Source organism: Rhizopus microsporus (genome assembly GCF_002708625.1).
Source record: "Rhizopus microsporus ATCC 52813 unplaced genomic scaffold scaffold_8, whole genome shotgun sequence".
Classification (NCBI taxonomy): domain Eukaryota; kingdom Fungi; phylum Mucoromycota; class Mucoromycetes; order Mucorales; family Rhizopodaceae; genus Rhizopus; species Rhizopus microsporus.
In genome coordinates, this window is record NW_019671923.1 from 629760 (window position 1) to 656532 (window position 26773).

Genomic DNA, 26773 nt, shown 5'->3' on the forward strand with positions numbered 1-26773 from the left:
ATACGACCGACAGGGAATTGAAGACCGGCCTTAGAAGAACGAGTTTGAGACTTGGAGCCAGCAGCAGACTTTCCACCAGATTTTCCACCAGACATTTTAAAGTTGTAAGTTAACAAGTATTGAAAAAAGGCAGAAAAAAAGATCAAGACCGCCCTTTATATATGCAAAATTGGGACCCCTCCTTTTTTCAAATTCCGCGTTTTTTTTTTTCACTTGAATTTTAAAAAGATGACAAACACCATCCTTATAAAAAACGACAGGGCAAAAAAAAGATTTTTTGTTCAATTTTTTTTTCCTTTACAGATGACTTCTTTGACCTCAAATTCCTTTGAAAAACGCGTTTGTTTCGCGAAACAAGTATAAGTCTTTATTGTTTTCAAAGGCAATCTGAGGATGGCCCTGTCATAGACCTAAAAATTTCCTTTTCGGAAAACCGAGTCACGATTCTGTTTTTCTATATAAAACCAGTTGAATTTTGAGAACCTTTTTTCCAATTTTTCATAATTATTATTAAACATGGCTGCTGAAACCGCTACTAAGGAAACCAAGAAGAATGTCCCCAAGGACAACAAGAAGAAGAGACTTTCTCGTCGTGAAACTTATTCCTCTTACATCTACAAGGTCTTGAAGCAAGTCCACCCCGATACTGGTATCTCCAACAAGGCCATGTCCATCTTGAACTCCTTCGTCAACGATATCTTTGAACGTATTGCTACTGAAGCCTCCAAGTTGGCTGCCTACAACAAGCGTTCCACCATCTCTTCTCGTGAAATTCAAACCGCTGTTCGTCTCATCCTTCCTGGTGAACTCGCCAAGCACGCCGTCTCTGAAGGTACCAAGGCTGTCACCAAGTACACCAGTTCCAAATAAATAAGATGTAATAGTACATTACAATCCAAAAAACAAACAAGTTTTATTACCCCATTTTCGTTTTCTTGTACAGTTTCATTTTACATTTTATATATAACATTTTGTAAACAATTCAAATAAACTATTTGTCAAAAATCAACTTTTATTTTCTCTTTTTTTCTATTTCGTTTTTTGGTACAGAAAAAATATCTGCATTTTCAGAGTTGGTAGCGAAATCACTCATATCATTAAAGAAGGCTGTCAAATCATTCTGTAAACTAGCTTTGTACTGTTCCTGTCTCTTTCGTTCCTCTTCCTTGGCTCGTCTAAGCTCCTCTTCTCGTCTTTTCTTTTCAGCTTCAATTGCAGGTGAATACTGTGAAGCATAGGATGATTTCTCCCAGTAAGCTTTGAAACCTTCGATTGAATTGACAGGAATGGCGTACTCGCTTTGTCCGTATACGGGTATAAAACTATCCGAATTTCCAAATGTTGCTTGCACGTACCGCCCATCGATCACTAGACCATAATATCCAATGTTATCCATTGCAATCATTGCAGACTATCACATATAAAAGAGGAAAGTTGTATAATAATAAAACAATCATTAGATGTGTTTCAATTATATAGGCTGCTTTTTTTGGTTGGCGTTACTTTGATATCAGTAAATTCGATAAATGCAAAGGAGCATGATAGCTTTGTCAACTTGTCTCTAATAAGCAATGTGCGATAGAGCCCTTGAAATGATGATATAGCCTTGAAGATGGATTCTTCTGTAGTAAGATGATCCAGTCCTCTCAGTAAGATGAGATGACTGGGCACAAGTGATACGTCCTTTGTTCCATCGTTAATTTCTAGTGTATCCGTACTATAAGTCCGTGTCTCGGTTGCTGCCCCTATGTGTATATCCAGTCAAAAGCATTAATCAATTGCTCAAACGCTTCAATGGAAATAAATGTGTGTTTACGAATATTTGATTGCTTGCATTCGACGCACACTCGGCGATGGACATCATTAAACTTTCCACACTGGCATATAAAGTTAAAAAAGTGAATGAATGGTAATCATTACCTACAGTTGCACAACGCCATTCTTCCTTTTCTAATGACCCGTTGTTCTTATGAGAGTAGTCCACACGAACACGGAAATCCTTCATATGGAAGGTTCGGTGCTTTTCTACAAACTGCATGGCATGCCCCACACTGGTGAATCGAACAAATGCAAACTTTCTTGATTCGCCTGTTTCACGAGACTTGATGAGCGACACTTCTTCAATGCAAGCGTTCATTTCACCAAGTCTCTTGGCAATCTTTTTTAAAATGTATGAGTGAAAACAAAAAAAAAAACAAAAAAAAGATTGCAGCAGAATTACTTACATCCTCTTCTGTGGCATTATCAGGTAAACCTCTCAAGACGACGTTGATGTTAGGACCTGCTGGTTTTTCATCTGATTGCTTTCTTTCAAAATATCTCTTGTCCTCAAATGAACGACGGTCGTCCTTTCTTCTCCTACGTTCTTCATATCGTTTCTATCGACAAAGTTGGCTTTATGTGATCAATAATAGTATTTTCTTTACGTTATCCTGGTCACTTTCACCCCTGTGATGTCTACTGGGTGATCGTCTATGAGGACTAGGTGACCTATCTCCACTGTGTCTTCTTGACTGAGGACTGCGTGACCTTCTTCTTTCTGGACTACGAGATCTCCTTGAATGTGGGCTATGTTGTCTCTTTTTAGAACGATCGTATTCTCGAGAATCAGGCATTGATAATTTAAAGAAAGAAAAAGAAAAAAATTTTGCCCCCTCCCTTCTTTTTTTTTCTTTTTCTTTCTTTATAATAAACTAGTTTTCTTTATGAGCCAATTGTTGACAAATACTATTGAACCTTTACTGTTAAAGATTGAGAGTTGGATCATTGCCATAGCTGCAGATGTTCCCTTGGAAACAGATTGGGCACAATCGTCTTATGGATCTTGGTAGCATTATTTATTGATTTCTTGTACGACCTGCTTGCTTAACTTTTTTTTAAAAAAGGTATAATAATCCTCGACAACATGGATTAGAATTATTCTTTCTAGCAACAATTTATGCAACAGCAACAATCATCTTCTTTCGTCGTTTGCTACGACCAGGAAGCAGACATTATAAGCTGATTACAGAATTTGAACCACCTCAAAAAGCATCCATAACTGAAAAAGGAATGACGTTGGCATTAGCGTCATCACTAACATTAACCCTCATTCACAAAATCATTCGTAATCGAGTATGGTTTATGCTACAACCTTGTCATATGAGTGGATTTTTGCTTGTACTTTCACTTTTATACCCAAACAAGCGATCGCCACTTCCTCACATTCTCTTTAATATTTATCTTCATCTTCAGTGGGGTGCATTGGCTGCACTTGCATTTCCAGATCTAAGGGAACATTACCTGATTGGAGAGACATTTAACTTCTTTGCAGGTAAAAAAACATGTAAAAGTTACAATAGTTAAATTTGTAATATGACTATAGAACATGCACTCTTGTTGATTGTTCCTATTTATATGATCTATAGTCGCCGATATGTTGTATTACCTAAATCAAAGGAGATCTTGTGCTTGTCATTCTTCACTTACTGTTTCTTCCATACACCTGTTCTTCATGCGCTCTCCTTAACCTCTGGATTTAATCTCAACTACATGTGGACACCTCCTCCAAGTAAATAGATATGGCTTATAAAAAGATTTATTTACTAACCAAGTTTAAAGTTAAAATCCTGTTGGACCTTGGACCTTCCTATCGTATTGTCATGTATGGTGTTGCCTTCATCTTCAAGTTTATCACCCGATTCATTTGTGTAGAGACACTATTGACAGTCATGCCCCGTAAACGTCTGGAAGGACAAAAGATGCATTATAAAAAATCAAGAAAGGTCGACTAAATATCACGCAATGTGCCAATAAAACGATTCTAGAATCAGTTAAAAAAATCACGCATTATTGCGCATACACACGTTTGCCCCTTTTTTTTCATAGTCGCACATCCACAACGTGGATCTGAGTTTTATATAGGAGGACCTGCTGCTTAAGACAAAGGACATTGGTCAAGTTGTTCTATTTTATCGTACGAACACACTGATTTATTGAGGATCAGCCTTGTTGTACACATCACAGCGTCACATAGTTTCTTTATATCCTTAGGCTCTTGTTACACATCATGCAATCATTTTTCTGTCACTCATGAAATTGCTCCGAGACGATGGAGAGACATCTCGATGACATCGATTTTCGGAGATTCAATTACTGGTTTTCTGTTTTTCTCTGTGTCAGCCTACAGTCTATTTCTTGATCATAGTTGCTTTAGAATAATTATTAAAGATGGTAAGATCTATTGTCCATTGACAGCATTTAATAACTCTTTTTAGACAACCGCCGCTCGCCCCACTTTCGACCCTGCTAGAGGAAACGACAACAAAGCACCTTCCTTCCAATACGGTGCTCGTGATCTCGCATCTCATACTAAACTAAAATTCAGACAGCCTGGTCAAGGTACAACTGATGAGATCGGTAGCAGAGAAGAATTATTAGCAGAATTAAGAGAAGCAGAAAGAAAATACTTTGAAGAAAAAGAAGGAAAGGCATCAAGCAATCGATTGATTAAACAAGATGGTGAAAATAATAATAATGAAGAAAAGCAAAAACTTCTTGCAGAAGCAGAAAGACTGGCAAAATTGGATAAAGAAGATACGGATGAAGAAAGCGAGAATGAGTCGAGGTAATAAAATAATCATCTTTTTGTTATAAATACCAAGCAATGGTTAGTAGTGACGACGATGACGACGACGACGATGATGATGATGATGATAATGCAGCAGAACTATTAGCAACACTGCAACGTATTCGTAAAGAAAGAGCAGAAGAAAAAGAACGACAGGAAAGGGAGGCTCGGGAAGAAGAGGAAGCCCGAAGACAGGAAGAGGCACTACAAGGTAACCCACTCTTACACATTGGAGAGCAAAAACGTGACTTTAGTGTCAAAAGAAGGTAACCTAAAAAAAAATACCAAGGATCTGGACGCTTGGCGTGGCGACTTGGTCCCAAGCTTGCCCATACTAACTCTATTTCTTTTTTTTATTTGATAGATGGGATGATGATGTTATATTCAAGAATCAAGCAAGAGGAGTGGATGATCAACCCAAAAAAAGATTCATTAACGACATGCTTCGTTCTGATTTTCATAAAAAGTTTCTTCATAAATATATTCATTAAACCATTATTATTGTTGGCATTGTAGTACCAACATACTATAACCGTACTGCGGCTACAAATAAAAAAATTTTTATTCCTACTGCGGCCAAGATTAACTCAAGACCTTGTGTAATTTTGAATTTGGGTATAAATAGAGAGATATTTTAACGTCAATTGTCGATCTCTCTCCACTATTTCATTATGAAAGATAATCAACAAGATTGCTCTTTATCCATTGAGCTTTTACCTGAATTTGGTTGGTCCATTAAAGATACTCCTGCATATGGGCCTGGCTCTGTATTTCAAGGTATTATAACTTGATTTCATTGTACTCATTTTTACTAACAATGAAATAGGCCATGTCAAATTACAACTTGTAAAAGATACTCCTATTGAAAACATCCGACTTGCTTTCTATGCTATCGAACGCGTTCCTCCCTACGACATCCACTTTGGAGCAGTTCGCGCTATTAAAAACACATTATTCAGTATTCAGTACACACTCTGGGATCACAACAAGGACAGAATACTCAACCTCGAGGAAGACCGAAGCACGAGCTTCCCATTCACAATTCAAATGCCCATGGTTCAATTTCCTCCTACCTTCAATCACACCGTCTATCAATGCAACTTTCAACTTATGGCTGTTGTCAACACCTCTTCAGGCATGATTAAGCATGAACAGCCCGTGATCTGCATGCCTTTTGTCGAGACACGTCTTCTCAAGACCCCCTTAATGTTGTCTGCGGGTAAATCTAATTTAACAGCTCAGCTTAAAATGACGGCGACCGACTTCGTTCCGGGTGATCTCATACCCTTAACACTCCACGTGGGAAGCCTTTCCCCAAATAAAAAGACACAATACGTCACTGTACAACTGAAGCTAATTCAAAGCGTGAATATTAAAGTGTTTGAAGACATGCCATGTACAGACAGCATCATCGCATCAGCCTCACATAAACTACTATTGATCCCTACACCTTCCGGATCCTTCTGCGACGGCGAGCTTACTCTTCAGCTCCCACCTGATTTAACTCCCTCTTGTGAATATGGCAAAATAGCGAATGTCACATATCGATTACAAGTGTCTGTGGAGCAAAAAGGCCCGATGGGCGGCATATGGAACTATTTTGCAAACTTTGAGGATATTCCAGTGATTATTGGTACCCTAGGTTACGGTATCCGAGTTTCGGATGAGTTCACAACATACGACCAATATCAGCTTAATGGAGATGGCCGATTGGTGGATATACCTGTACCAAAATTTATGAAGTCTATTGAATATGAAGATGCTTTACCACTTTATGATTCCACTCGTTTACCAGATTATGATGCAGCCTGTACACCTCTTATGATATGCTAATTCTATGTTTCTCACTCTCATTCTATCTTCCATTATCTCTCTTTTGCATTATCATTGTCATTACTTTATTTATTTCTATCATCTGTACATAACTTCATGATTTTTATTTATTTATAGATTACAATAAAACCTAAATTGGCTCAATCATACAATTCCGATTTTTTGATCATCCTTCGATCTGTGATTTATTTGTTACCAGAACCACGTTTCATCCATAAATAACAGCATGCTTTGCCTATGTGGATTTTCAATTGTACATGAGCTGCTATCACGTGTAGTTCACCCATTCTACTGTGTTCTACATGAAAAAATTTTCAGAACCTGAGGTTACACTTGGCATTCGCTTGGGCCAAGAACTGGACTCTTTTCTATAAGAAATTTATTTTTTACTTGAATGCAGAATAGTTATTCATCTGATATAAACAATAGCCAAAACAATAATTAATAATATAGGTTGCATGTAACTGTACTTTAATTGCTACACACGTTATAATGTAAAAAAGAGGTGTAAATCGCGTGGTGAGCCCTGTGGCATGGGTTTGTCGTCCTGACTGCAATCTGTCTCGACCAAGTCTTCTTTTTCTTGAATACAAACAAGAATGATCAAGTAATTCAGCCTTTGTGTTGAGCAGTCAGAAGCTCTACAAGTTTGCAAACTTTTTAGCGAAGTAGCACGAACAGCGGAGAAGAACGGCGAATATTGTCAAAGCTTCTATCCGTTTAGGTTAAAGAAAAGAACAGACGTCGACATGAGTTCTTCATTAGAGAAGTCAGGAAGATACTAAATACACATTTATTACTGCGATGTATATATGTATATATATTTATATATAAATGCTTTTCCGTATTTTATTTTACAATTGCACAGCAATCTTACAGAAGGCATTTATGAAGGATTAGACCGGATTTTGTTGAGATCCATATTCAGGTGACTTTTTTACCACAACAGAAACCCGCTCTTCTTGTGATTCAGGTAATGTGTCAGTTCTTTCCTCCGAACAGTCCCTTTGGCTTATCCACCGTTGAGGAATCGACCGAATCCCTTTACTCAACTGATGCCACCACTCACGTACGCCCAGACGCTGTACAGAGAGTAAAACGGCAGATACAAGACCAGTGGCGAATCCAATACCATCATTTGAATAAGCGACAAGTGCACCTGCAGTCAAGAGCATGAGAGTGAAGTTTTCTCGCTTACGAGTATCATCTGTTTCATGATCATTAATACTTCTTGCTGAGCATCCTAATTCGACACCCGAGATAAACATCATGACTGCTAATATAGAATTTGGAAATAGTTGTAGCAAGCCAACAACAGAGCTACCAAAGAGGATACCAAGAATCAACTTACATAGTCCAAGCAGGATGACAGAAACCTCAGATCTTGCTCCAAAACGGTACTGACCGGCTAGCCCACCCGACCCATGGCAGACAGGCATAGCACCAAACCAACACCCAATCAGATTCATCAATCCTACACTCATAGCCACACCGGATGTCGATGTTTGGTTATCAGGAAATAGGTCATGAATAAGTGCACACAGGGCAATGACCGAGTTTAATGCAGTCAAGGGTAATTGACCCAGACCAGCATTCAGAAAGCCATCTTTGAACTCGGTAGGTGAAGGAACAATGACCATATCGGGATAATGACCACCCATCACAGATGGATGCGGCACTTGTGCATTTTCTACAAACATCAGAATAAGCGCAAACAGCAATCCGATCAAAAAGAGGATTAGAGCAGAAGGAACTCGAGTGCGATAACATAGGACGACAAACATAAACGAAAGTAGTACCCAGGTGTTATTGTCTGCCCAGTTACTAGCCGTGATCTTCCATTGAAGCTTTGCTGCGAGATTATGCGCTTTGATGATCAATTGAACAGCCGTACCCAGTTGCAGTCCTAATCAGATCAGATATAGATAGTTCTAGCGTTAGATGGCGCCATAACATATACGTCATCTGACTACCTTTTATAACGGCTGTCGGCGTAAATGAACCAACCAAGTGGATCGTGCGAGTGATGCCAAAGAAAAAGATAAAAGCAGCAACGCCTTTTATTTTACAAGGAAAAAAAATCGCTGTGATTAAATAAAACTATGCAATTCTCTTTTTTTTTTGACTTACTTAGGCCAGCTGCCATGTTTTCTCTAATTGACATGTTTCTTGTTAATACCACAGCTGCAATGGCTTTTTTTATATTTAAAATGTCAATATAAGCTACTCTTAAAACCGACTGGCTCTTACCTTTCATCGGTTGGACGCAGACAGGAACCTGAAAGAGTAAACCGGATGCGATGTTCCATATTCCAGTAAACCATAGAGTACTTGTTAAATCAATTTGACCTGCTACAGCTAATGAAATCATAATCGGCAAAAGCGTGCCTAGGTCACCGAGACTTCCGGAAACCTAACCCCCTGTTACTAAGGAGCGTTAAATGATTTATGCTTTACAAACCTCGTGTAGAGTGAAATTCTTTTTGAATCTTTGGGTATATTCTCTTATGTTGATCATGAAATCCTTTTTGTCTTTTTGCCTTTTTGCCAAAAAAAATAAAATAAGAAAAGAAAAGGAGCAATGAGATGCATGTTTTAAAAACAATTGAGTAACTCGAGATTTTACAGATTTAAGTCACTGTGTTGCACAGAGCAAAAAAAAAACTCTCCAGCTTTTGTAAAGCATAGAAATGTTATTATTGCTAATAGTGTAATATTCAAGCAACATGGATGTTGAATTATCAACTTGTATTATCAAGCATTAATCAGCTTTATAGCAAAATAATCACGCTTTAATTTCGAATATTTTGTATTAAGCATTGTATTTAATGTTTTTGAAATCAGTCCATACTTTCTTTAAAATGCTATCAAGCTCGTCTCTTTAGAGGATCTTTAAACCATAGATTTATCTTCTTTGTAAGTTCTTTACTATATATACTATTTTTTCTTAATATTGTGCAAATTCAAGCAATAGCTCTTATATCAAGCTATTCAAGCTATTAATAAGTTAACCACGTACACTTCTAATATAATAGCTATCCCTCATATACTTTTCTTTCTTCACAGTTTCTTATCGTCTTTGTCATGACATTATTGATAAATTATTATATAAAATACGTATTTTTTTTGTTGTCGATAATTTTGTTTGTTAATTTTACTATTAGTAGAAGATGGTTTTAATCGAAAATTTATATATTGGTTAGATCTCACCTTATCACATCGTTGCTGGAGTGGAAAAAGAGAAGATAAGAAGCAGATCTACTTTTGAAAGAATAAAACCAGTGATCAGCCAATAAAATCACAAAATATCAGTGTACATTATGGAAGTTCAAAGCTTATTAAGCAAGAGCAAGAGGCATGGTAGTCGATGTATCTGGAGACATTCAATGATATGTGTGACCAGGAAAGTAAACAATTACTTTTAAACTGACGATAAAAAGTAGATGTTGTGAATTGAAACATTCGAACTCAATACTCAGAGGCGCAGTCGAAAGAATTTTACAACAACGCCATGTTTACGTGGATCAAAATTAAAAAATAACACTCATAATACAGCTCGTCGACCATCGTCCTTTGGTATATAAGAATGCACATATAAAAAAGAAAAACTATGAGTCATTAGAGCCATGCATTTCGAATGACTCAAGAGCCCGCAGCACATAAATGTGGTATTACCCCTGAAGCGTCATAGAGTATCACCTTGAGATGACAATTAATACAGTAATAGAGTGTCAAGTTTGGTCAGTACATATACTTTGAGTTTCTTTATTATTACAAAAATGCCTTATTCTTATATTGAAACGGTTATGCGATAAGTACATGACAAGCACCTTGATTTTTGTCTGGACTTTATATATATATACATGTCTTTTCCACGGATCAGAGTAGTGCAGAACAAAAGCCTCTCCCCCATGGAGCAACGTGAGTACGGTAACACAAACTTTCAGCCAATGGGTTTTTCTTGACGTTCTAGGTTTGATTTGTAAGCCCTATTTGGGATGCCAATTCATGCCAAGGAGTACAAACCTTGGCCTGTACTGACAGACACGGTATTAGGACACATATAGATGACTTGAGAGGTCATAAAAATAAAAGCATGGACCAAGTTGATGGCAGCAGTACAGACAACCAGTCTATGCTTATTGTCATTCTCATACAATTAAACTTTGCGCCAAGTGCCTAGCATACGTAATCCAAGATTCTCAATTTTCCGCTCAGATTCTGCATATATAAAAGACGGACGACTTTCCTTTTTCTTCACAAACACAAATCAAGCAGATCAAATATGCTAGAAATCAATTTATTACCAGAATTTGGTTGGTCTATTAAGAATGAACCAGTCTATGGTCCTGGCTCTGTCTTTCAAGGTAGATATCAAATGACACCTGTGTGTTATTTTTGTTTTATTCATTATTATCACTAGGTTTTGTGAAAATCAGGTTATCTGAAGAAGAACTACAACAATCTCAAAGGCTACGTGTCATCTTTCATGCAACTGAGATGAGCTTTAGTTCTGCCGAGATCATGCCAATGCATCGAAACCAATTGTTTGGATCACAAAAAGTGCTGTGGAGAAGACAAGACACTGATAGTAGCCAAAAGAAACTAGAACCAGATACAGAAGCAATATTCCCTTTTATTATTGAGCTTCCTATGATCCAGTTTCCTCCATCTTCTCAAACTGTATCCAGTGACAAAATGTTTTCTTATCAGTCTGATTTTGTACTCTCAGCCTTCTTAGATCCCACTAATGGTAAAGAACCGATCATGAAATCGCATAAGTCTGTACTCTACATGCCTTTTGTGGAAACCATGTTATTCAAGAAACCTGTGATCATCTCACCTAAATCAAGTCAAGGTAGTAGTAATGAATCCGATGTCACTGTCAGCATGTCCGCCATGGACTATCTACCTGGAGACGCGATCCAGGCCAAGATGTTGCTAAAAAACGCGGCCAAGTTACAAGCTGAGTCTGCATCAGTAAAGTTATACCAAATACAAACATGGAAAAAGATTCCAGATATGATCAAGAAAGGAAGAGTACCCAACACAGAAAGAAAATACAAGCAACTCATAGCATCCAACACCATCAAGCTTTCTGATTGCAAAGATCAAGGTCAGTCATCGAGCAAATCCATATCATCTACGTTTGACATCAACCTGCCGATACCTGCAGAAACAGTCCCTTCATTTTCTTACAGTCCGATATTTTCCATTGGATATCAGTTACAGATCAACATTAAACAAAAAAAGATATGGTCAGCCTTGCTAGAATTACCAGATATTCCGATAACAATCGGTACTTTGGGTTATGGTATTCGATCCTCACAAGAACTAAAAGCATACTCTGCATTCAAAAGTGTCTTTGATCAAGAACAAGATAATACTGACACATTACCAGTTCCACGATACCTGAAAGTAGTAGAATATGAGGACTGCCTGCCTCCTTATGAAGATCAACGATTACCGCTATATGAGCACGTGATGACTGATACTGTCTCCTAAGCTGATGACTCATTAAAAGCTTTTTGAGGCTTGTGTAAATACATTATATGCATGTGGATATGTTGAAACAAGAATAGCATTTCCCCAAAAAAGAGATGTGAATATGATATAATTTATGCCATTTATTTATTTATTTATTTTTACTATTTGCAATAAAAGATTACGGTCATTGGGATACTTTGTTATTATTGTTTTTTGTTGCTTTTTACATTGGGAGCATTGGGAACGTTGAATAATGTCTTGAGTTCATGGTCAGTGAACCCGGTTCCGGCTGAATCAGGGAACAGTTCTCTCAGCATTCTAGGGAAGACACGGTTATTTTGATCAGGTTCACCGCGAATATATTTGAAGCCCCAGTTGGTCAAGGTAATAGGTGTCATTTCCTTTGTGAGTATACGATCTATAAAAGGCAATAATATTTTAATTAAAAAGCACTAGAGTAGCGAAGCATATAAACCTACCATTACGTAACAAGTTAACAGCATCACTCAAGATGGCTCTTCCCATTGTATAAGGCAAACGAAGACCAATAGGCTTGGAGCGCTCGACCATTAAACCAGCATAAAGTTCTACATTATCAACTGTTCCATACATTTCTTTCAATGCCTTTTGAACACTAGGCTTTTCTGAAAAGTCGGAAAACTCGTTCAAGGGCATCAAGTTTAAGAACTTTCTGAATTCGTTAAAGTAGCAGGTTCCCAAAGCGCGAGATTGGTTAATACCAGCGATTTCAATCATTTCGAAAGCAGAAGGTGTATTTTGACCATTTCTAAATAACCCAAGGAATTAGCAAATTGATTTGATAAAACAAGAAAGTTAGCTTACCCAACTTCTGAAGCAGATTGTTCAAATCCAGATCTAATGGCTTTTATGATATCAACATCAGGGAAGGATCCAGTATCAAGATTACGATGAGTGCCAGCAATCGGTAAACCTTTTTCCAGTTCTTCTTCTGAGGCATGTACAAAGTGATCATTGAAGCATTTGAAGATGATGTCAAACATACTTTCGTTGTCAGAGTGTGCTTTGGAAGTTAAGGTTGGCACAGGGCATTGCTTGTATGTGCCCTTTCTGCAGTCACTAATAACCTCCATGACCTCCTTGAGCCATGCAGCATCCTTTTCACCCACAGCAGCGTGCCATCTATAAATGATGTTGAATTCAATAGATACAGCATTACCATAGATTGGGTTGCTTGGAGTAGCAAAAGGATCCAATACGAAATCTGAATCAGCAGTTGTTCCAATAATAGTTCTGATGTAATCATGGATAATCACATTGGCATAGCATCCGTTGTTGATCAAGCGAGCAGTTTGGAACAGCGCCTCATCTTGTTCCTCCTCAGTAGCAATAGACTTTCCAGGTCCGTATGAGAAGCGTCCGTTTTCGTTTATCTCTAGTAATTTCTTTGCAATGTAATTGTGGTTACGAGAAAATACGACCATAAGAGCAGCGACACCTATAAAATAATAAGCTTTAGTCAACAAATGACAAATGTGGTTTGTTTTTTTTTCCTTACCAGAAGGCTGAACGACGAGACGCTTATCGTACCACTGATCAGGCTTCAAGAGACCACCCTTCATTTCACGAACAGATAATTGTTGTTCACGGTTATTACCATAGAGTGGGGAGCTATAAGAGTATGAGCTAAGAGGAAGAAAAAAAAGACAGATTTGTACTTACAGGTCCAGATAACTGGTTGTCAAGTTGCGTTGTGGGTTCTTGGGATCAGTAGAGAATAAGTCATGTGTAATGAGGATAGCCAAGTAAAACAGAAGCATGTTGACACCTCCTTTATGCGGGCTAAAGGTACCATCAGGTCTTCTCATGAGTCTGTCAAAGACCTCTTTAGCAGGTGGAAGCCTTTCATTATTAAAAGAGCTGCTTGTAACAGTCCTAACATAGTTGGAACCTGCTCGACCCTAGAACACGCAAAAGTAAGTACAACATGGAAGCAGGGTGTTAAGAACTTACCACTTCGGGGTAAATCAAGCTGTTTTGAGAACCATCTGCAGTACGAAACTGATGACCGACATAGTTGATATAAGGTTTGGGCAAATCATTCTGCATTACAAATAGAAAGTTAGCCTCTTGTTCTATTTAGTACACAGGAACTTACATAAAAGGTAGCGATTAGTGGTTGTGTCACTACAGTGTTCAATTCACTGTACTCAGGGCCAAGCTTTCCCAAAATTTCCATGACAGCTTCGAATGTATTGTTTCTATCATTCACAGGAAAGTTGCTGCTAAGGATTCTACACAGCATCCGTTAAAATCCATGTATGATCATTCTTCCTCTTTTTTTTTTTACCTTTCAGTAACAGCCTTTAGTAACGTTATTTGTTGGCCGATGGGTAAAGAGACAATGTCCCTCAATGCACCGACAGTAGTATCGTTTATGTTCAAGGCATGCTTAATGTTTTCTTTAATGGCTGCCCATGTCCATTTGGAACCAGTAGGGTTACTAGAAGGAGTGGGTTCAACTGCGCGCGCGCTTCCTGGTGCTTTAGAAGACTTGATATTGTCAACAAGAATTGTAAAGTGCTTGAATAATTCTTGTTGATCCATACGGTTTTCAACGGCATGAAGATACTCTTTCATATCCAGCTTAGGAGGTGGGAGCTGTCAAGGAAGGGGACATTGAGCTAAGAATGGCACATACAAGATAAAGAGGACTTACAGTGTTATTTGGCGATACGCTATTCAACATTTTTTTTTTCTTGATTATCAAAAGAAAAAGAAGCCAAATTGATCAAGGAACGCGCTTATTTAAATGATTGCGTTAGTAACACATTTCGTATACCTTTTTAAGATTGACTTCCTCTGAGCGAGTATGTACGATGTCCTCAGTATAAACAAAAAAGAGAGCGATATTCCTAAATTATCTATTTTTGCATAATCTCTGCCGCTCTTTCTCTTCTCCTTGTTGTTTTATGATTATTTTTGTTTGAGAATATCAAAAATTACGCCAAAGTATGTATATGTGTAACTATTTACTATTTCGTAAATGTGTTTTAGCAGATGTACATCGTGGCACATGCTGTAACTGTGGCTATTTCTTACTTGTTGAGCTACCTTTATTTAGAGAATTATTCTTCCCGAATATGCTATAAGAGATAATAACATGCTTAAAAGTAACAAATTGATGCTAGAATTCAAAATGACTACAACTAAGCATAATATGATAAACAGAGGCTTAGTTCACTTTCAGGTACACAAGAGCGAATCCGGGGTTCACGGAATAGTCTTCATTTTTGGTCAAAAAAGCTTATTTTGATGTTACATTCTGGCAATGGGGACTATATTTTGTTTATCGCATTTCATATAATCATATGCAAAATGAAAGATGTTAATATATTATTTCCTCACTTTGCATCATTAGATTGGTGTGTATGAATGATGTTTATAAGCAGGGTACCTCTAAATTATCCTGTTGCCTGAGTACTTGCATCGACATGCATAATTGTTTGGCCAACTTTAATTGGATAACGAAGAGAAAGTATTCTAGTATGAAGTGAACTGTGCACACACAAGGCCATGGCGCAGTATTTTTAAAATTGCCAGATTTTAGTACAAGTCACGAAAAGGTAGTAAAAATGAAAGTGCTTTTAAGTTGATGATACTCATCGAGCAGTTAAGCATGTGCTTATAGGAGGCATCACACTGATAACAAACTAGGTTGAGAATAGGTAACTCTTTTGTGGGACATCAGTCAAAATAATTTACCATATTTACAATCTTCTCCTATTGTTTATTCTTTACTCTGCATGCGTTCGTGTGAGCATATCCTCAGGTCCTTTTTGCCGCCTTCACGATGTGTGATACCAAGCTAGCGTAAACACACAAACTATCTTTAAGATGAGCATTCTAAATATACATCTTTATGATACACTTGAAAATGGCGTTGATAATAATAGTCACAATATAGTCGAAAGAACACATTTTACCCATTAAAGAGAGCTTTTCCGAATCTATTTCCCATCCGAGGACAGGACTCTGAAGCGTGAGATGACACACACAGAAAGTATACTCGAATACATATGTATACGAAAAGAGTTTATTTATCAGCTCCTTTGACATGAATAAATACAAATCCGCGACGAGTTGAATCAGAAGTTTGTTCTAGGAGCAGCTCTTCCTCTGGACTCCAGCGCTCTTCCATCGGAATATCTTCCAAGCCTGTTTTTTTCAAGTTCTTTTTGTATTGTAACCGCTTTTCTCTTAATCTATTAAAGTTATTAGCATTATCTCTTTCACTCCTTACACTTACTCTTCTCTTTGTTTGTTTTTTCTATATCCAGTCGACAAACAAAATACAGTATAAGGCTCCGCATGTTTATAAACGTTGGAAAACAAGGCATGAAATGTTGATTGTCTGTCTTGTTCTGTTTCTTGTGGTAGGTCGAGTCGGGCAAAAATAAACTTTTTTGAAGGATGTAATTCAATCAGTTTCTTGCACACATACTCATCATTCGCTTCTGGAAAGTAGCCCTTTAAGAGATGTTCTGATAACATTCGATTCATTGACACACTCAAGTTTGCATTAGCCTCAATCACGGCTGCTGCTTGCTCTTGGCTGTTCAAATTGTCTAGAATAGTCTTGACCTGGGATAAGCCCGTGAGGCCATAATTTATACCACGCTGAAGCTTACGCTCTACTAATTCTAAGCTGGCAATAGCATCCTCACATGGATCGTGGCCATCCACGCTTTCAACCTGAATTGATCGTTTCAGGTACTTTGCAACTAAATCTTTCAGTGATGCTTTATAAGGTGGTCCATTTTTATGGTGATATATGATTGAAGTATCGATAATATATGGATGCTTCATTCTTAAGCATCTTAAGTCATTGACTAATCCGTGACCGACAAGAATGGTGTCACCGTCAATCAATGTCAAAAGCTTTTTTTGAATGTCTGCCAATGTCGTCTTGACTCCGACAAGTGATTGTTCACTGACACCGCTAATGTGCGTAATGTAATCTGTAACTTCCTCTGTCGGCTTTACAAACTCATTAATAAGAATAGTGTGCTCTATAATACTTGTTATATATAGTCTATATGCTGAATCATTTATTATAACCTACCTCTATCAATTAGCGCTACTCTAGTAATAGCATACCCATTCACAGTTTTACACTACACATAGACATGTCAGCTATTGTTCATTGATGGACATGCCTTTATCTACCATTTCACAGTCGAGGGCAACCAGTCTTTTCACTTTTGCTCCCTTTCCAGGCGATGTTTCTATCCAACCGTCTTCTAACACGCTATTCGGATCTAACGATGGATGAATCGGAAAATCTTCTACTTTTAATTCTTCTAGTGTCATAACAAGCATTTCTGGAGGAATAGCTAGCGTTCCATCCGGTAGCTTCTCCTCTTCCTCTCGTCTCTTCTTTACGTCTGCCTTGGTTAAAGGCACTTCGAGTAGGTCCATAAACCGGTCACCCACTCTCTTGTATTGATCAAACCCCACTACAGTAACCAAGCCAATGATATCGTCCTCTACGTTGATATAATCCCGAATGCTGCTCGAAACAATCTTGTCGTAAACTTCTGGAGTGTCTGACTTGGATACCCAAGGTACCTCTAATGGTAGACCTAGCTCGTGAGGATCCAAAATGGGTGCATCTATAAAAATAACCTTTCCAACTGGCTGTACTCCTGAAAACTCTGGTAGTTCAGCGAAAGGTGTTGGCTTATTCATTTTAAAGAGAGCAAATAATAATCTACGGATATCCTTCATTGATGCATAATCTTTGACTTGCTTCAAAATGACTTTTGGATGAACAATCTAATATGGTATTATTAAACTGATTTCAATATTATCCCTTCCTTTTTGTACTCGAGAATTACCACTTGATCATCAATAACTTCATAGGCCATCTTGAGATGGATTGCCTTCATTATTGACTTTTTCAATTTTCTGTATATCTTTGTTTCCATAGTTTTCTGTTTCTTATGTTCAGCTGGTTAAAATAAATAAGTGTGGTTTAGCAAGGCTTTGTTTAGATTTACTGTTTTCAACCACTTCTGGACTCTCTTTGCGTTTCTGGTCTATGAAAGTTTCTATAATGGAGCAATCGTCACTCATTTGTTAATCAACAACAGATTCGTATCGTGTTTTTATTTTTATGATTTTCAAGGGGCGCATAAGAGTGACTGGATTTATGCTTTTACTAAAACTGTCTCTAATTCCAAGGTTTTGAAACTAAATTTAAAACATATAAGGAACCATTTTGATTTTGATGTAACTTTTAATAGCAATTCTCTTGTTATAAAACAACTAGGCGTTGATATACACTTTACACTTTATCCATAAATTATTCGCATACTGATAAGAAAAAAACGATAATTTCAGACAATTAATAGTAAAAGAGTGCCTACGAGAAGCAAAAGAACGAATAAAGAAATGATTAGTAAATCAGTTATTTACATTGATATTAAATACTTGTATTATAAAGAAGAGGATTTACAAGAGAAAAAAAGAGAAGCAAGAACAATAAATAAAATTATTAATATCCTTCCCGAAGTGTATCTTGGGTTGGATCAGCGATAACCATCCCGGAAAGAGCAAAGAGCAAAGAACAAAGAGAAAAGAAAAAAGAAGCAAGCCAGAGAAAAGAGAGAGATCAAGAAAGAGAGCGGATGGGGCCAAGGTTTGGTAAGAACCAAACTATCCTCAGCTAGCACCGGCACTTTTTTCGATTTTATGATCTATAATACTACATATTAGCTTCTTACAAGAGTAAAGAGTACAATATACATTAGGACTATCTGAGGAATAGCTAATCTTACTTTTGGTTCAAAGAAGAAGAGAAAAGAAAAAGAAGTCAAGATCAGACCATTTAGACAAAGTCTCTAACAACTTTTCATTTTGTTATAAAGCGTTGACCACATTTATCTTCTCTTCTCTCAAAAAGACAAAGTTCACTGCCTTTTTAATAATAAAGAAAAGACTGATAACCAATTAAAGTGTAATTGTTATTGATCTTGTAATGTGTGTGAATAATTTCTGATAATGGTGAATATAATCTTGTAGTAGTGCATAAATTCTACTCTATTTGTTTATCGCATCAGATGATAAATGATGTTAATATAATGGTAGTCATACATTCCCTCCTCCCCCCTATGAAACGCACATGCGTCTTATTTTAATATACATTGTTTTAATAAAACAGCTGAGAGGCTTTGTGATGTTATTGGATAGTAAAAAAAAAAAAAAAAAAAAAAAAAAAATATGTTCAGACTGTTTTAAAAGACGTTTATTATAGAAAAGAAAACAAAGCAACAAACTGTTAATAAGCTCATGACGGCTACTTTATCATAAAGCGCTCGCAATAGGGTGCTGGATTTCTACACAAATATGATATTTTGGTAAAAAGGAAAAAAAAAAAAGAAGGAATGATTTCGACACTATTAAGAAATACCGAAAGTAGCCTAAACAAAAACAGCCAAGATAGAATACTAAGTCTAGAATTGCTATACTCAATAAGGGGACGATATGGATCTTCATCAACATGATACGACAGTTCTATTTATACCCTTCTTTAGTGATTCATTTTTGCTTAACCAATCCTATCCCAAGGCCTATCAGCCCAACCCATACATGCTACAAAGGTGGCATACAAAAGCAGCCGGCCTTGATACCGTCATATCTAATCCTCATTTTATCTGCTCAGAAAAAGTACTAGAGCAATGCAACTGATTAACAGAACCAACCAAATAAAGAAAACACACAAGTTGGTTCTTTGTCACCAATATCTGACAGCCAAATAATAAACCAGCCACGTTAAATAACGTTGTGGGGATGTGATGATAGTAGTATTCTTTATCATCTTTTTTATTCCTTTTGTCTGTTTAGAAAAGGTTATCCTGCCTATGTCCTTTTTTTCTGTAACCAAAATATAAGACTGTAGCTCTCTTTTTCCCCCGTTAATTGTCATTATTACTATTATTATTTATAGGATGTGAAATTTCCCCAAGATCAGAAAACTGGTGTGACCAGTGCCTGAGTGCTGCGTTTAAATGGGACCCTATCATTGTTCTTGTCATAACTGTCCCGTGATATATTTAATACATCGTTAAACCAATAATGAGCTTCCTTATATAGTCCATCCATGAACCTTTTCTTTCTTCTTCTTTCATTTCATATTCAAATTTTTGGTTCACAATGAGTCATCCTACCGAAAGTTCCTCTTTGCTAGAAAGAAGAAGGCAGTCTAAACCACACTATTACACTTCCGACATGTCCGTACCTTTGCCTTCCCCTTCTCTCAATATCACAAAAGAGGACACTGACGGAAGAGGAGAACATACAAGATATCATAAATTTAGATTGTTCAATAAAAGATCAGGACTCTATGACGAAGATAGACAGAGTCTAGTAAAAGAAAGTACAGGTGTAAGAGTATGGAATGAGTCTTATTCTAGCATAGGTAAAGTTTATGTCTATTAAAATATAAGATTTTATTAACAGCAATAATATATAGATTGGATACATGACAGAATCAAAGAAGGTATACGAAAAAGGAAGCTGCGTCACATTCATGGAGCAAAAGGACGCTTGATGAAGACAGGTGATGCAGCACAGGCATGGATATTAGTCACCATCATTGGAACAGTAGTAGCTGTTATTGCTTGGTGTATAGATGTCGTTCAAGAATGGATGTCAGATCTCAAACAAGGTTATTGTTCAAGCAACTGGTTACTAAATCGTAATTTCTGTTGCTGGGAAACAAAAGGTACAGAACTGCAGAAAAAAATGGACAGAACTGAGATTAAATGAATTACCTCTTATAGAAGATGAATGTCATGCATGGAGATCATGGCCATCTGTATTACAAATAGAAGGTGAAACTGAAAGCTATTTGACGTCAATGTTTGTCTATACTGCATTTGGTGTAAGATACCATTCCATTTCGAGAAAATATATTCTGATCGCTACTCTATCATCTAGTTGCTCTTTTCATTTATAGCAGCCTCTATGGTCAAATATACCGGTGAGAAAGTTAGAGTTCGTAAGGAACCAGGTCATGTTACTTTCTCAAAGTCGTCATCGATGATATCCGTTCTATCTGACAATAAACAGCAAAATAGGGTAGAGTCACCACAGTATGAGACAAAGACTGCCTACTACTCTGCTGGCTCAGGCATCCCAGAGGTCAAGGTCATACTTGGGGGCTTTGTGATCAAAGGATTCTTGGGTATAAAAACTCTCATTGTGAAAAGTGTAGGCATGGTAAAGTGCACAAAAGGTACTAAACCAGTTTTGCCTCAGTATACTCAGCCATCTTTTTTCCTATTTTAGATCTTTTCTACATCAGCGGGACTTACGGTTGGAAAAGAAGGTCCTTTTGTGCATTTGGCCTGCTCAGCCGGAAATATCGCTTGCAGATTGTTTCCAAAGTTTAACAAGAATGAAAGTAAGAATCTTTTGAGTTTGAGAGACATACATATTCAGTACCTCTCCTCTTTTAGGTAAAAGAAGAGAAATCTTATCGGCTGCCGCTGCATCTGGCGTTGCTGTTGCCTTTGGTGCTCCTATTGGAGGAGTCTTGTTTAGTTTAGAAGAAGTGAGTTATTATTTTCCTATGAAAACAATGATTAGGAGCTACTGCTGTGCAATGGTGGCAGCCATCGTGTTGAAGGTAAATGCACTGCAGCTTTACTCTTTTGTTTACTAAAACTTGATTGTTTGTGACAGATCATGGATCCCTTTGGAACAGGGAAAATAGTTTTATTTCAAGTATCATACGACAAGGATTATCATCTATTTGAGCTAGTTCCTCTGGTCATATGCGCTTCACTTGCTGTAAGCTTAAAACAAATATAGACAAAATACTGAACTAAAACTATCTTAGGGGCTCTTTGGCACATTAGTCACACATTTCAACATTCGATACCAGCATTTGAGAAAGGCTACCTTTATCGGAAGGCATCCTATTACCGAGGTGCTCTGTATCATGGTCTTGACTTCACTCGTGTGCTACTGGAATCCATTTGCAAGGTACGTCTCAAACTAATACTCAATCACTTGACATATAACAATTTTTAGAATGAGTCTAACCGAGTTTGCTGCACATCTATTTTCTGAATGTTCGCCCACCAACGATAACGGTGGGCTTTGCGCGTAAGTAGCAAAGAGTATAAAAGATACATGTATATGAACCATACTTGATAGACGAACCATTGCAGAGATACCCCAACTACTTTATTTACTAGTGACAACACTTGTCATCAAGATGTGTTTAACAACGATTACGTTTGGCTGCTTGGTTCCTGGTGGCATCTTTTTACCAAGTCTGATTATCGGCGCAATCACTGGTAGAATGATGGGTCTAATTATGCAGTACGTCACAACAACACATCAGACGGCATGGCCATTTACAGCCTGTGCATATGATTTTGAAACACGTGGCGAATGTGTGATACCTGGTGTCTATGCTATTGTAGGGGCTGCAGCGGGCTTGGCAGGCGTTACAAGAACGACAAGTAAGAAAGTGTGATGGTTAAGGGACAACGGTTCTAACCAATATGTTATCACTTTATAGTATCACTGGTAGTCATTATGTTTGAGCTAACCTATTCCTTAACGTACGCTTTACCCATCATGATTGCTGTTATGGTAAGATATACATGAAGAACTTTGCGAGACGATATTAAGATGATGATGATATAGGTTGCCAAATGGGTTGCAGACGCCACATTTGTAGAAGGAATATATGATTTATTAATCGACTTGAAGCAGTATCCATACCTTGAAGCGAAGAAGGACTATGTTCACACAATGACTATTATGGACATCATGGAGTGTTTGCCTTCTATTGATGCTGATAAGCCGATGACAATAGAGCAACTGAAACAGAAATTACGTGTTATTGCTGCTCTTGGATATAGTGAAGATGGTGGATTCCCAGTGTTAAGCGAAGGCGATGTGTTGGAGGGATATATTGCTACCAGTGAGCTTTCACATGGCTTAGATTTACTAGAGACTGCATTGAAACGAAGGATGACGGAAGAAGAGATTGGGCAGGTGTCTTGTTATATTAGAAAGCAGCCATCCGAAAATTATATGATTGCAACACTAAATCAAGGCCTTAAGACGCCCATTAGAAACTTATTGACAGTGACCAAAGATCATGACAACATCAGTGAGGACATGCTTGTCACTAAACAAGCATTGAATGACTTTTCACTTTATGTTGATCATGTAATACAACAATCTACTTCCTATTTCTGTTATTTACACTCCTTTTTTTTTTATTATTATTATTAGGCCCCACTAACCATCAACCAAAATGCTTCCATGACACTGTTAATGGATATGTTTACTAAACTTGGTGCTAGATATGTATGTGTTACGTACTCAAATGGAAAGTACCTTGGTATTATACACAAGAGAAGATTATTGGCTTATCTGAAAGAGGTTAATGAGGACGAATAAGATATAGAAATAAATGCTTTTTTTATTTATTTATTGTTTTCTATTGCTATGCGATCAAGGCAACAGAATAATAAAAGGGGATGTGAGCATATGATTAATAATGTTGATGAATCCATGTCATCAAATAAATAAGCGATAGATAGCCTGTGTCTTCTTTTAAGGGAAGTATCAAAGAGAATTTATCTTTTATAGTTGTTATCATTCTCTCTCAACTTTTGAATCAAAAGATTTACCTTTGGCTTTTATCTTCTTTCTAAATTACTACAGACATTGCAAAGTTGGATTGATTTAAACTAATAAGCATGCTTACTGTTAAGGCTACCTATTCAAGGACTGACAACATTTGGATATAAAAAAAGAGAAAGAGAAAAGAAAAGGTTGAAGTGGGTTGCATGAAAAAGATGATCAGTGTGACTTTTATGAACAAACTCAGATTATCCCAAGACGATGGGCTGAACTCTCTTTTTATATTCTAATGAGCACTTTTGAATACCCTTCTCTCTTTGACTTTCCACCCTTTTTCACGTAGGTGTACACTGATAAACTATTAACGTGTTATTTAATGTCTCTTCCATTAGTCGTCAAATTGTAGATTCTACTTGGAAAAGTCAAGCATCTGATTGGGAAAAGCTTATATTGAGTTATGCAAAACATAAACGATTGTTTAGACTTGAGCTTCACAAAGCTACTACATCTTCAGAACATGAAATATTTGTAAATAAAAAGATAAATAGACGGCTGTCCTTTGAGACCTTGCAGGAAATTATTGAAGAAATGGTAAAAAAAGGTACGCAACATAAACTAAAAAAAAAAAGCTTGACTCATGTTTATATGAAGGAACGGCAGAATGGGAAGGTGGGCCAAAAGGACCAAGGGCTGAGGCATTGATATACTGGCATACACCTGAAGAATGGGCAAATTTGATATGGAATTGGGTAAAGAAAAAAGAAGTACAAAATTAAAAAGGGGACTAAATGATGTGTCAGATAAACGAAACAGGACAAAATGATCAAATTGTAACTTATTATGAAATTGCTCATGGTGAGCTAGCAGAGGGGCAAGGTAATTACAAAAGCTATTCATAGCAGGGACCTGTAATGATGTATAAATAGAGTTTTTCGAGATTGATAATACAATGCTTGATAAAGCATTAAATGTATTAGTAAAAAAAGGCAACGCGCAAATCTTTAAGGGTACAGATGAAGACAGTATGGGTGTCAAATTCTTTCAATAAATATTTCTCTTTACAGTGGACGAGTCTCTTTTTTAAGCCATGCAGTTGCTACAGGATCTGAAGCCAACAGAGGACTAAGTTGTTTGAAACACTCTGCATGATAATCGTTGATCCACTTCTTTTCAGCTGGAGATAGCATATCCTGATCAATCAAGTTCAGTCCAATAGGTACCATAGTGACATGCTCGAACTCTAAATAGTCAGCATCGATATGAGAAGCCTTTCGAACAAGCAAAACGTTTTCAATACGGATACCAAATTGACCATCTTCATAGTAACCAGGCTCGTTGGTTACTGTCATACCAGGCTCTAAAGAGACATCAAAGGCTGTCCTCATACCAATACCATGTGGCCCTTCGTGTACGTTCAAGAATGAACCCACACCATGTCCAGTACCATGTCGATAATCTAAGCCTAATTTCCAAAGGGGCATTCTTGCAAATGCATCTAAAAGATAGCCGGTTGTGTTTGTAGGGAATATAGCAGTATCTAGAGCAATGTGTCCTTGCAAAACGGCAGTAAAGCTGGTCTTTTCAAACGCAGTTGGCTGGCCAAAGTGATATGTTCGAGTTACATCTGTTGTTCCATCCTTATACTGAGCTCCTGAATCACATAAATAGATCTGCTTAGGATCAATGACTCTACAATTATTCCGTTCAGGCTCGTAATGGATAATGGCGCCATTAGGTCCAGAGCTAGAAATGGTAGGAAAAGAAAGCCCAACATAGTCTTGCTGAGAAGCGCGTAGTGCCTCTAGACAATCTGCAGCTTGAACCTCATCAATTGTCTCTCCTGCCAGTAACTGCTGCTCTAACCAGGCAAAGAATTGAACAAGCGCGACTCCATCACGAATATGACATGCTCGCATGCCTTCAAGCTCCGTCTTATTCTTGATGGCCTTCAGATCATTAATATAAGAGCGTTCTATCACAATATTGTCCTAACAAAAAGAAAGGTTGAACAAGATTTCTTTTTGTTAAGTCTGTTTTACTATTTACTAAACCAATAGCCGAAGCAATAGCCATACTTGTGTTTTGATCGACGTACATCTTTTGATCATCTACCAATTCCATGTTTTTTAAATCCTCAAAAATGGCATCGTAGGGTCTTATCTGAACATCACACAGATGCTGTCGAACCGACTCGGTGAGTTTTTCAGGCTGGATATAAAGTACAACCTTCGTCAGAGTGACAACGGCATAAGCGTAGAATACAGGGCTACAGTCAATATCTGAACCTCTTAAATTGAACAACCAAGCGACTTCGTCTAGTGCTGATACGATCACACCAAGCTGCTTCTTTTCAAACAGATACTTGCGTACCTTATCCAATTTCTCTTTATAATCCTGACCCGCAAACTCGAGTGGATGAATAAAGACCTTATCATGCGATCTTGATGGTCGGTTCGATCCCCAGGCAACATCCACTGGATTTGGGCTGACAGGTACGAGTTCTGATTGGACTGCTTTTAACTGCTCATTAAGCTCTTGAGCATCAGTAATGGTTATCAAGGTTGTATCTATACCAATACGACTACCTGGTGGAAGTTCCTACAGAGAAAGATTATTCGATACGTTTGTTTGTCTCCGATAAATAATGCCCATTTTACCTTTACGAGGTATTCCTGCCAAGTAAGTACACCAGGAAGGCCTCGTTTCATCAATGTCCAGTTTTCGTCAAGCTGATCCTCTGCTTGCAGGAAGTATCTACCATCAGTAAACAGAATAGCTTCTGTCATTGTGACAAGAGCAAGGCCTGCAGAACCACTAAACCCTGAAATCCATTGTCTTCGTAAGTCGCATTCCGAGGTAATTTCACTCTAATGACTAGATCAGCATAAAATATTTGACTTGTTCTTTCTATTTTACTTGATGAGCGTCTTCTGAAGGAATAAGACTACATATATACGTAGATAAATATATACGTGTATAATCAATATAATGAATTTATTGCTGTTATTATTGAAGTTATTTACAAGGCATCTATATTATATCTTTCAGATTCCAATAGCTCTCGTAAAGCCCTTAGTCGTTTTCCTGTTTGAAACGTCATTGAAAGAAGAAAGAAAAAGAAAAAGAAAAAAGAACATAAAATAAATATAAAGAATAAGTTGTTTATGTACACGTGAATATAGTGTTGTC

The 26773-nt window shown here is 37.4% G+C and overlaps 13 protein-coding genes across 13 annotated transcripts in view; 7 read left to right on the forward strand and 6 right to left on the reverse strand.

Annotated features, from left to right (window-relative positions):
* The window catches only part of RHIMIDRAFT_226687 (histone-fold-containing protein), a 1123-nt gene extending 913 nt beyond the window's left edge, over nt 1–210 (reverse strand). Inside the window, exon 1 of the mRNA XM_023607577.1 lies at nt 8–210. Within this exon, the coding sequence (XP_023466345.1) occupies nt 8–95 (88 nt within the window). The 5' untranslated portion in view covers nt 96–210. The remainder of the gene's footprint in view (nt 1–7) is intronic.
* Nucleotides 211–516: 306 nt separating this feature from the next.
* On the forward strand, nt 517–870 carry RHIMIDRAFT_251580 (histone H2b; the record flags this gene model as incomplete). The annotated part of the gene is made up of 1 exon (XM_023610859.1): nt 517–870. One exon carries the CDS (start codon nt 517–519, stop codon nt 868–870), a length of 354 nt encoding a protein of 117 aa, XP_023466346.1.
* A 71-nt stretch (nt 871–941) lies between these two features.
* On the reverse strand, nt 942–2959 carry RHIMIDRAFT_134864 (uncharacterized protein). The gene is made up of 6 exons (XM_023605593.1): nt 2427–2959; nt 2226–2378; nt 1925–2158; nt 1817–1877; nt 1504–1745; nt 942–1411 (listed from the first exon to the last, which is right to left on the reverse strand). The coding sequence occupies exons 1-6, from the start codon at nt 2613–2615 to the stop codon at nt 1013–1015; spliced, it is 1278 nt and encodes a 425-aa protein (XP_023466347.1). The 5' UTR covers nt 2616–2959; the 3' UTR covers nt 942–1012.
* RHIMIDRAFT_282763 (uncharacterized protein) lies at nt 2670–4083 on the forward strand. Its single transcript, XM_023613095.1, has 4 exons — nt 2670–2827; nt 2886–3313; nt 3365–3550; nt 3601–4083. The coding sequence occupies exons 1-4, from the start codon at nt 2706–2708 to the stop codon at nt 3771–3773; spliced, it is 909 nt and encodes a 302-aa protein (XP_023466348.1). The 5' UTR covers nt 2670–2705; the 3' UTR covers nt 3774–4083.
* A 61-nt stretch (nt 4084–4144) lies between these two features.
* On the forward strand, nt 4145–5187 carry RHIMIDRAFT_134889 (Cwf15/Cwc15 cell cycle control protein). The gene is made up of 4 exons (XM_023605594.1): nt 4145–4212; nt 4257–4606; nt 4654–4875; nt 4974–5187. The coding sequence occupies exons 1-4, from the start codon at nt 4210–4212 to the stop codon at nt 5098–5100; spliced, it is 702 nt and encodes a 233-aa protein (XP_023466349.1). The 5' UTR covers nt 4145–4209; the 3' UTR covers nt 5101–5187.
* A 48-nt stretch (nt 5188–5235) lies between these two features.
* Nucleotides 5236–6624, forward strand: RHIMIDRAFT_291973 (uncharacterized protein). Its single transcript, XM_023613854.1, has 2 exons — nt 5236–5386; nt 5436–6624. Exons 1-2 carry the CDS (start codon nt 5281–5283, stop codon nt 6440–6442), a joined length of 1113 nt encoding a protein of 370 aa, XP_023466350.1. The 5' UTR covers nt 5236–5280; the 3' UTR covers nt 6443–6624.
* A 236-nt stretch (nt 6625–6860) lies between these two features.
* RHIMIDRAFT_282780 (uncharacterized protein) lies at nt 6861–9005 on the reverse strand. The gene is made up of 5 exons (XM_023613096.1): nt 8904–9005; nt 8693–8855; nt 8573–8635; nt 8416–8499; nt 6861–8348 (listed from the first exon to the last, which is right to left on the reverse strand). Exons 1-5 carry the CDS (start codon nt 8958–8960, stop codon nt 7339–7341), a joined length of 1377 nt encoding a protein of 458 aa, XP_023466351.1. The 5' UTR covers nt 8961–9005; the 3' UTR covers nt 6861–7338.
* Nucleotides 9006–10727: 1722 nt separating this feature from the next.
* On the forward strand, nt 10728–12327 carry RHIMIDRAFT_306529 (uncharacterized protein; the record flags this gene model as incomplete). The annotated part of the gene is made up of 2 exons (XM_023614498.1): nt 10728–10809; nt 10866–12327. 2 exons carry the CDS (start codon nt 10728–10730, stop codon nt 11945–11947), a joined length of 1164 nt encoding a protein of 387 aa, XP_023466352.1. The 3' UTR covers nt 11948–12327.
* RHIMIDRAFT_237561 (heme peroxidase) lies at nt 12133–14657 on the reverse strand (the record flags this gene model as incomplete). The annotated part of the gene is made up of 9 exons (XM_023608778.1): nt 12133–12347; nt 12409–12716; nt 12773–13406; nt 13467–13579; nt 13631–13869; nt 13922–14011; nt 14067–14202; nt 14259–14569; nt 14628–14657. 9 exons carry the CDS (start codon nt 14655–14657, stop codon nt 12133–12135), a joined length of 2076 nt encoding a protein of 691 aa, XP_023466353.1.
* Nucleotides 14658–16004: 1347 nt separating this feature from the next.
* On the reverse strand, nt 16005–17898 carry RHIMIDRAFT_251587 (uncharacterized protein; the record flags this gene model as incomplete). The annotated part of the gene is made up of 5 exons (XM_023610860.1): nt 16005–16173; nt 16218–16980; nt 17034–17085; nt 17138–17746; nt 17809–17898. 5 exons carry the CDS (start codon nt 17896–17898, stop codon nt 16005–16007), a joined length of 1683 nt encoding a protein of 560 aa, XP_023466354.1.
* Nucleotides 17899–20125: 2227 nt separating this feature from the next.
* Nucleotides 20126–23398, forward strand: RHIMIDRAFT_237563 (uncharacterized protein; the record flags this gene model as incomplete). Its single annotated transcript, XM_023608779.1, has 13 exons — nt 20126–20390; nt 20445–20696; nt 20755–20855; nt 20912–21193; nt 21263–21377; nt 21433–21602; nt 21659–21766; nt 21816–21961; nt 22010–22084; nt 22136–22446; nt 22506–22579; nt 22634–23164; nt 23231–23398. The coding sequence occupies 13 exons, from the start codon at nt 20126–20128 to the stop codon at nt 23396–23398; spliced, it is 2598 nt and encodes an 865-aa protein (XP_023466355.1).
* A 475-nt stretch (nt 23399–23873) lies between these two features.
* Nucleotides 23874–24637, forward strand: RHIMIDRAFT_306535 (ESCRT-II complex, vps25 subunit; the record flags this gene model as incomplete). The annotated part of the gene is made up of 5 exons (XM_023614500.1): nt 23874–23923; nt 23977–24185; nt 24236–24333; nt 24385–24460; nt 24511–24637. 5 exons carry the CDS (start codon nt 23874–23876, stop codon nt 24630–24632), a joined length of 555 nt encoding a protein of 184 aa, XP_023466356.1. The 3' UTR covers nt 24633–24637.
* Nucleotides 24638–24642: 5 nt separating this feature from the next.
* Nucleotides 24643–26684, reverse strand: RHIMIDRAFT_287675 (putative Xaa-Pro aminopeptidase P; the record flags this gene model as incomplete). Its single annotated transcript, XM_023613494.1, has 5 exons — nt 24643–25572; nt 25631–26182; nt 26242–26451; nt 26501–26528; nt 26608–26684. 5 exons carry the CDS (start codon nt 26682–26684, stop codon nt 24643–24645), a joined length of 1797 nt encoding a protein of 598 aa, XP_023466357.1.
* Nucleotides 26685–26773: the final 89 nt, after the last annotated feature.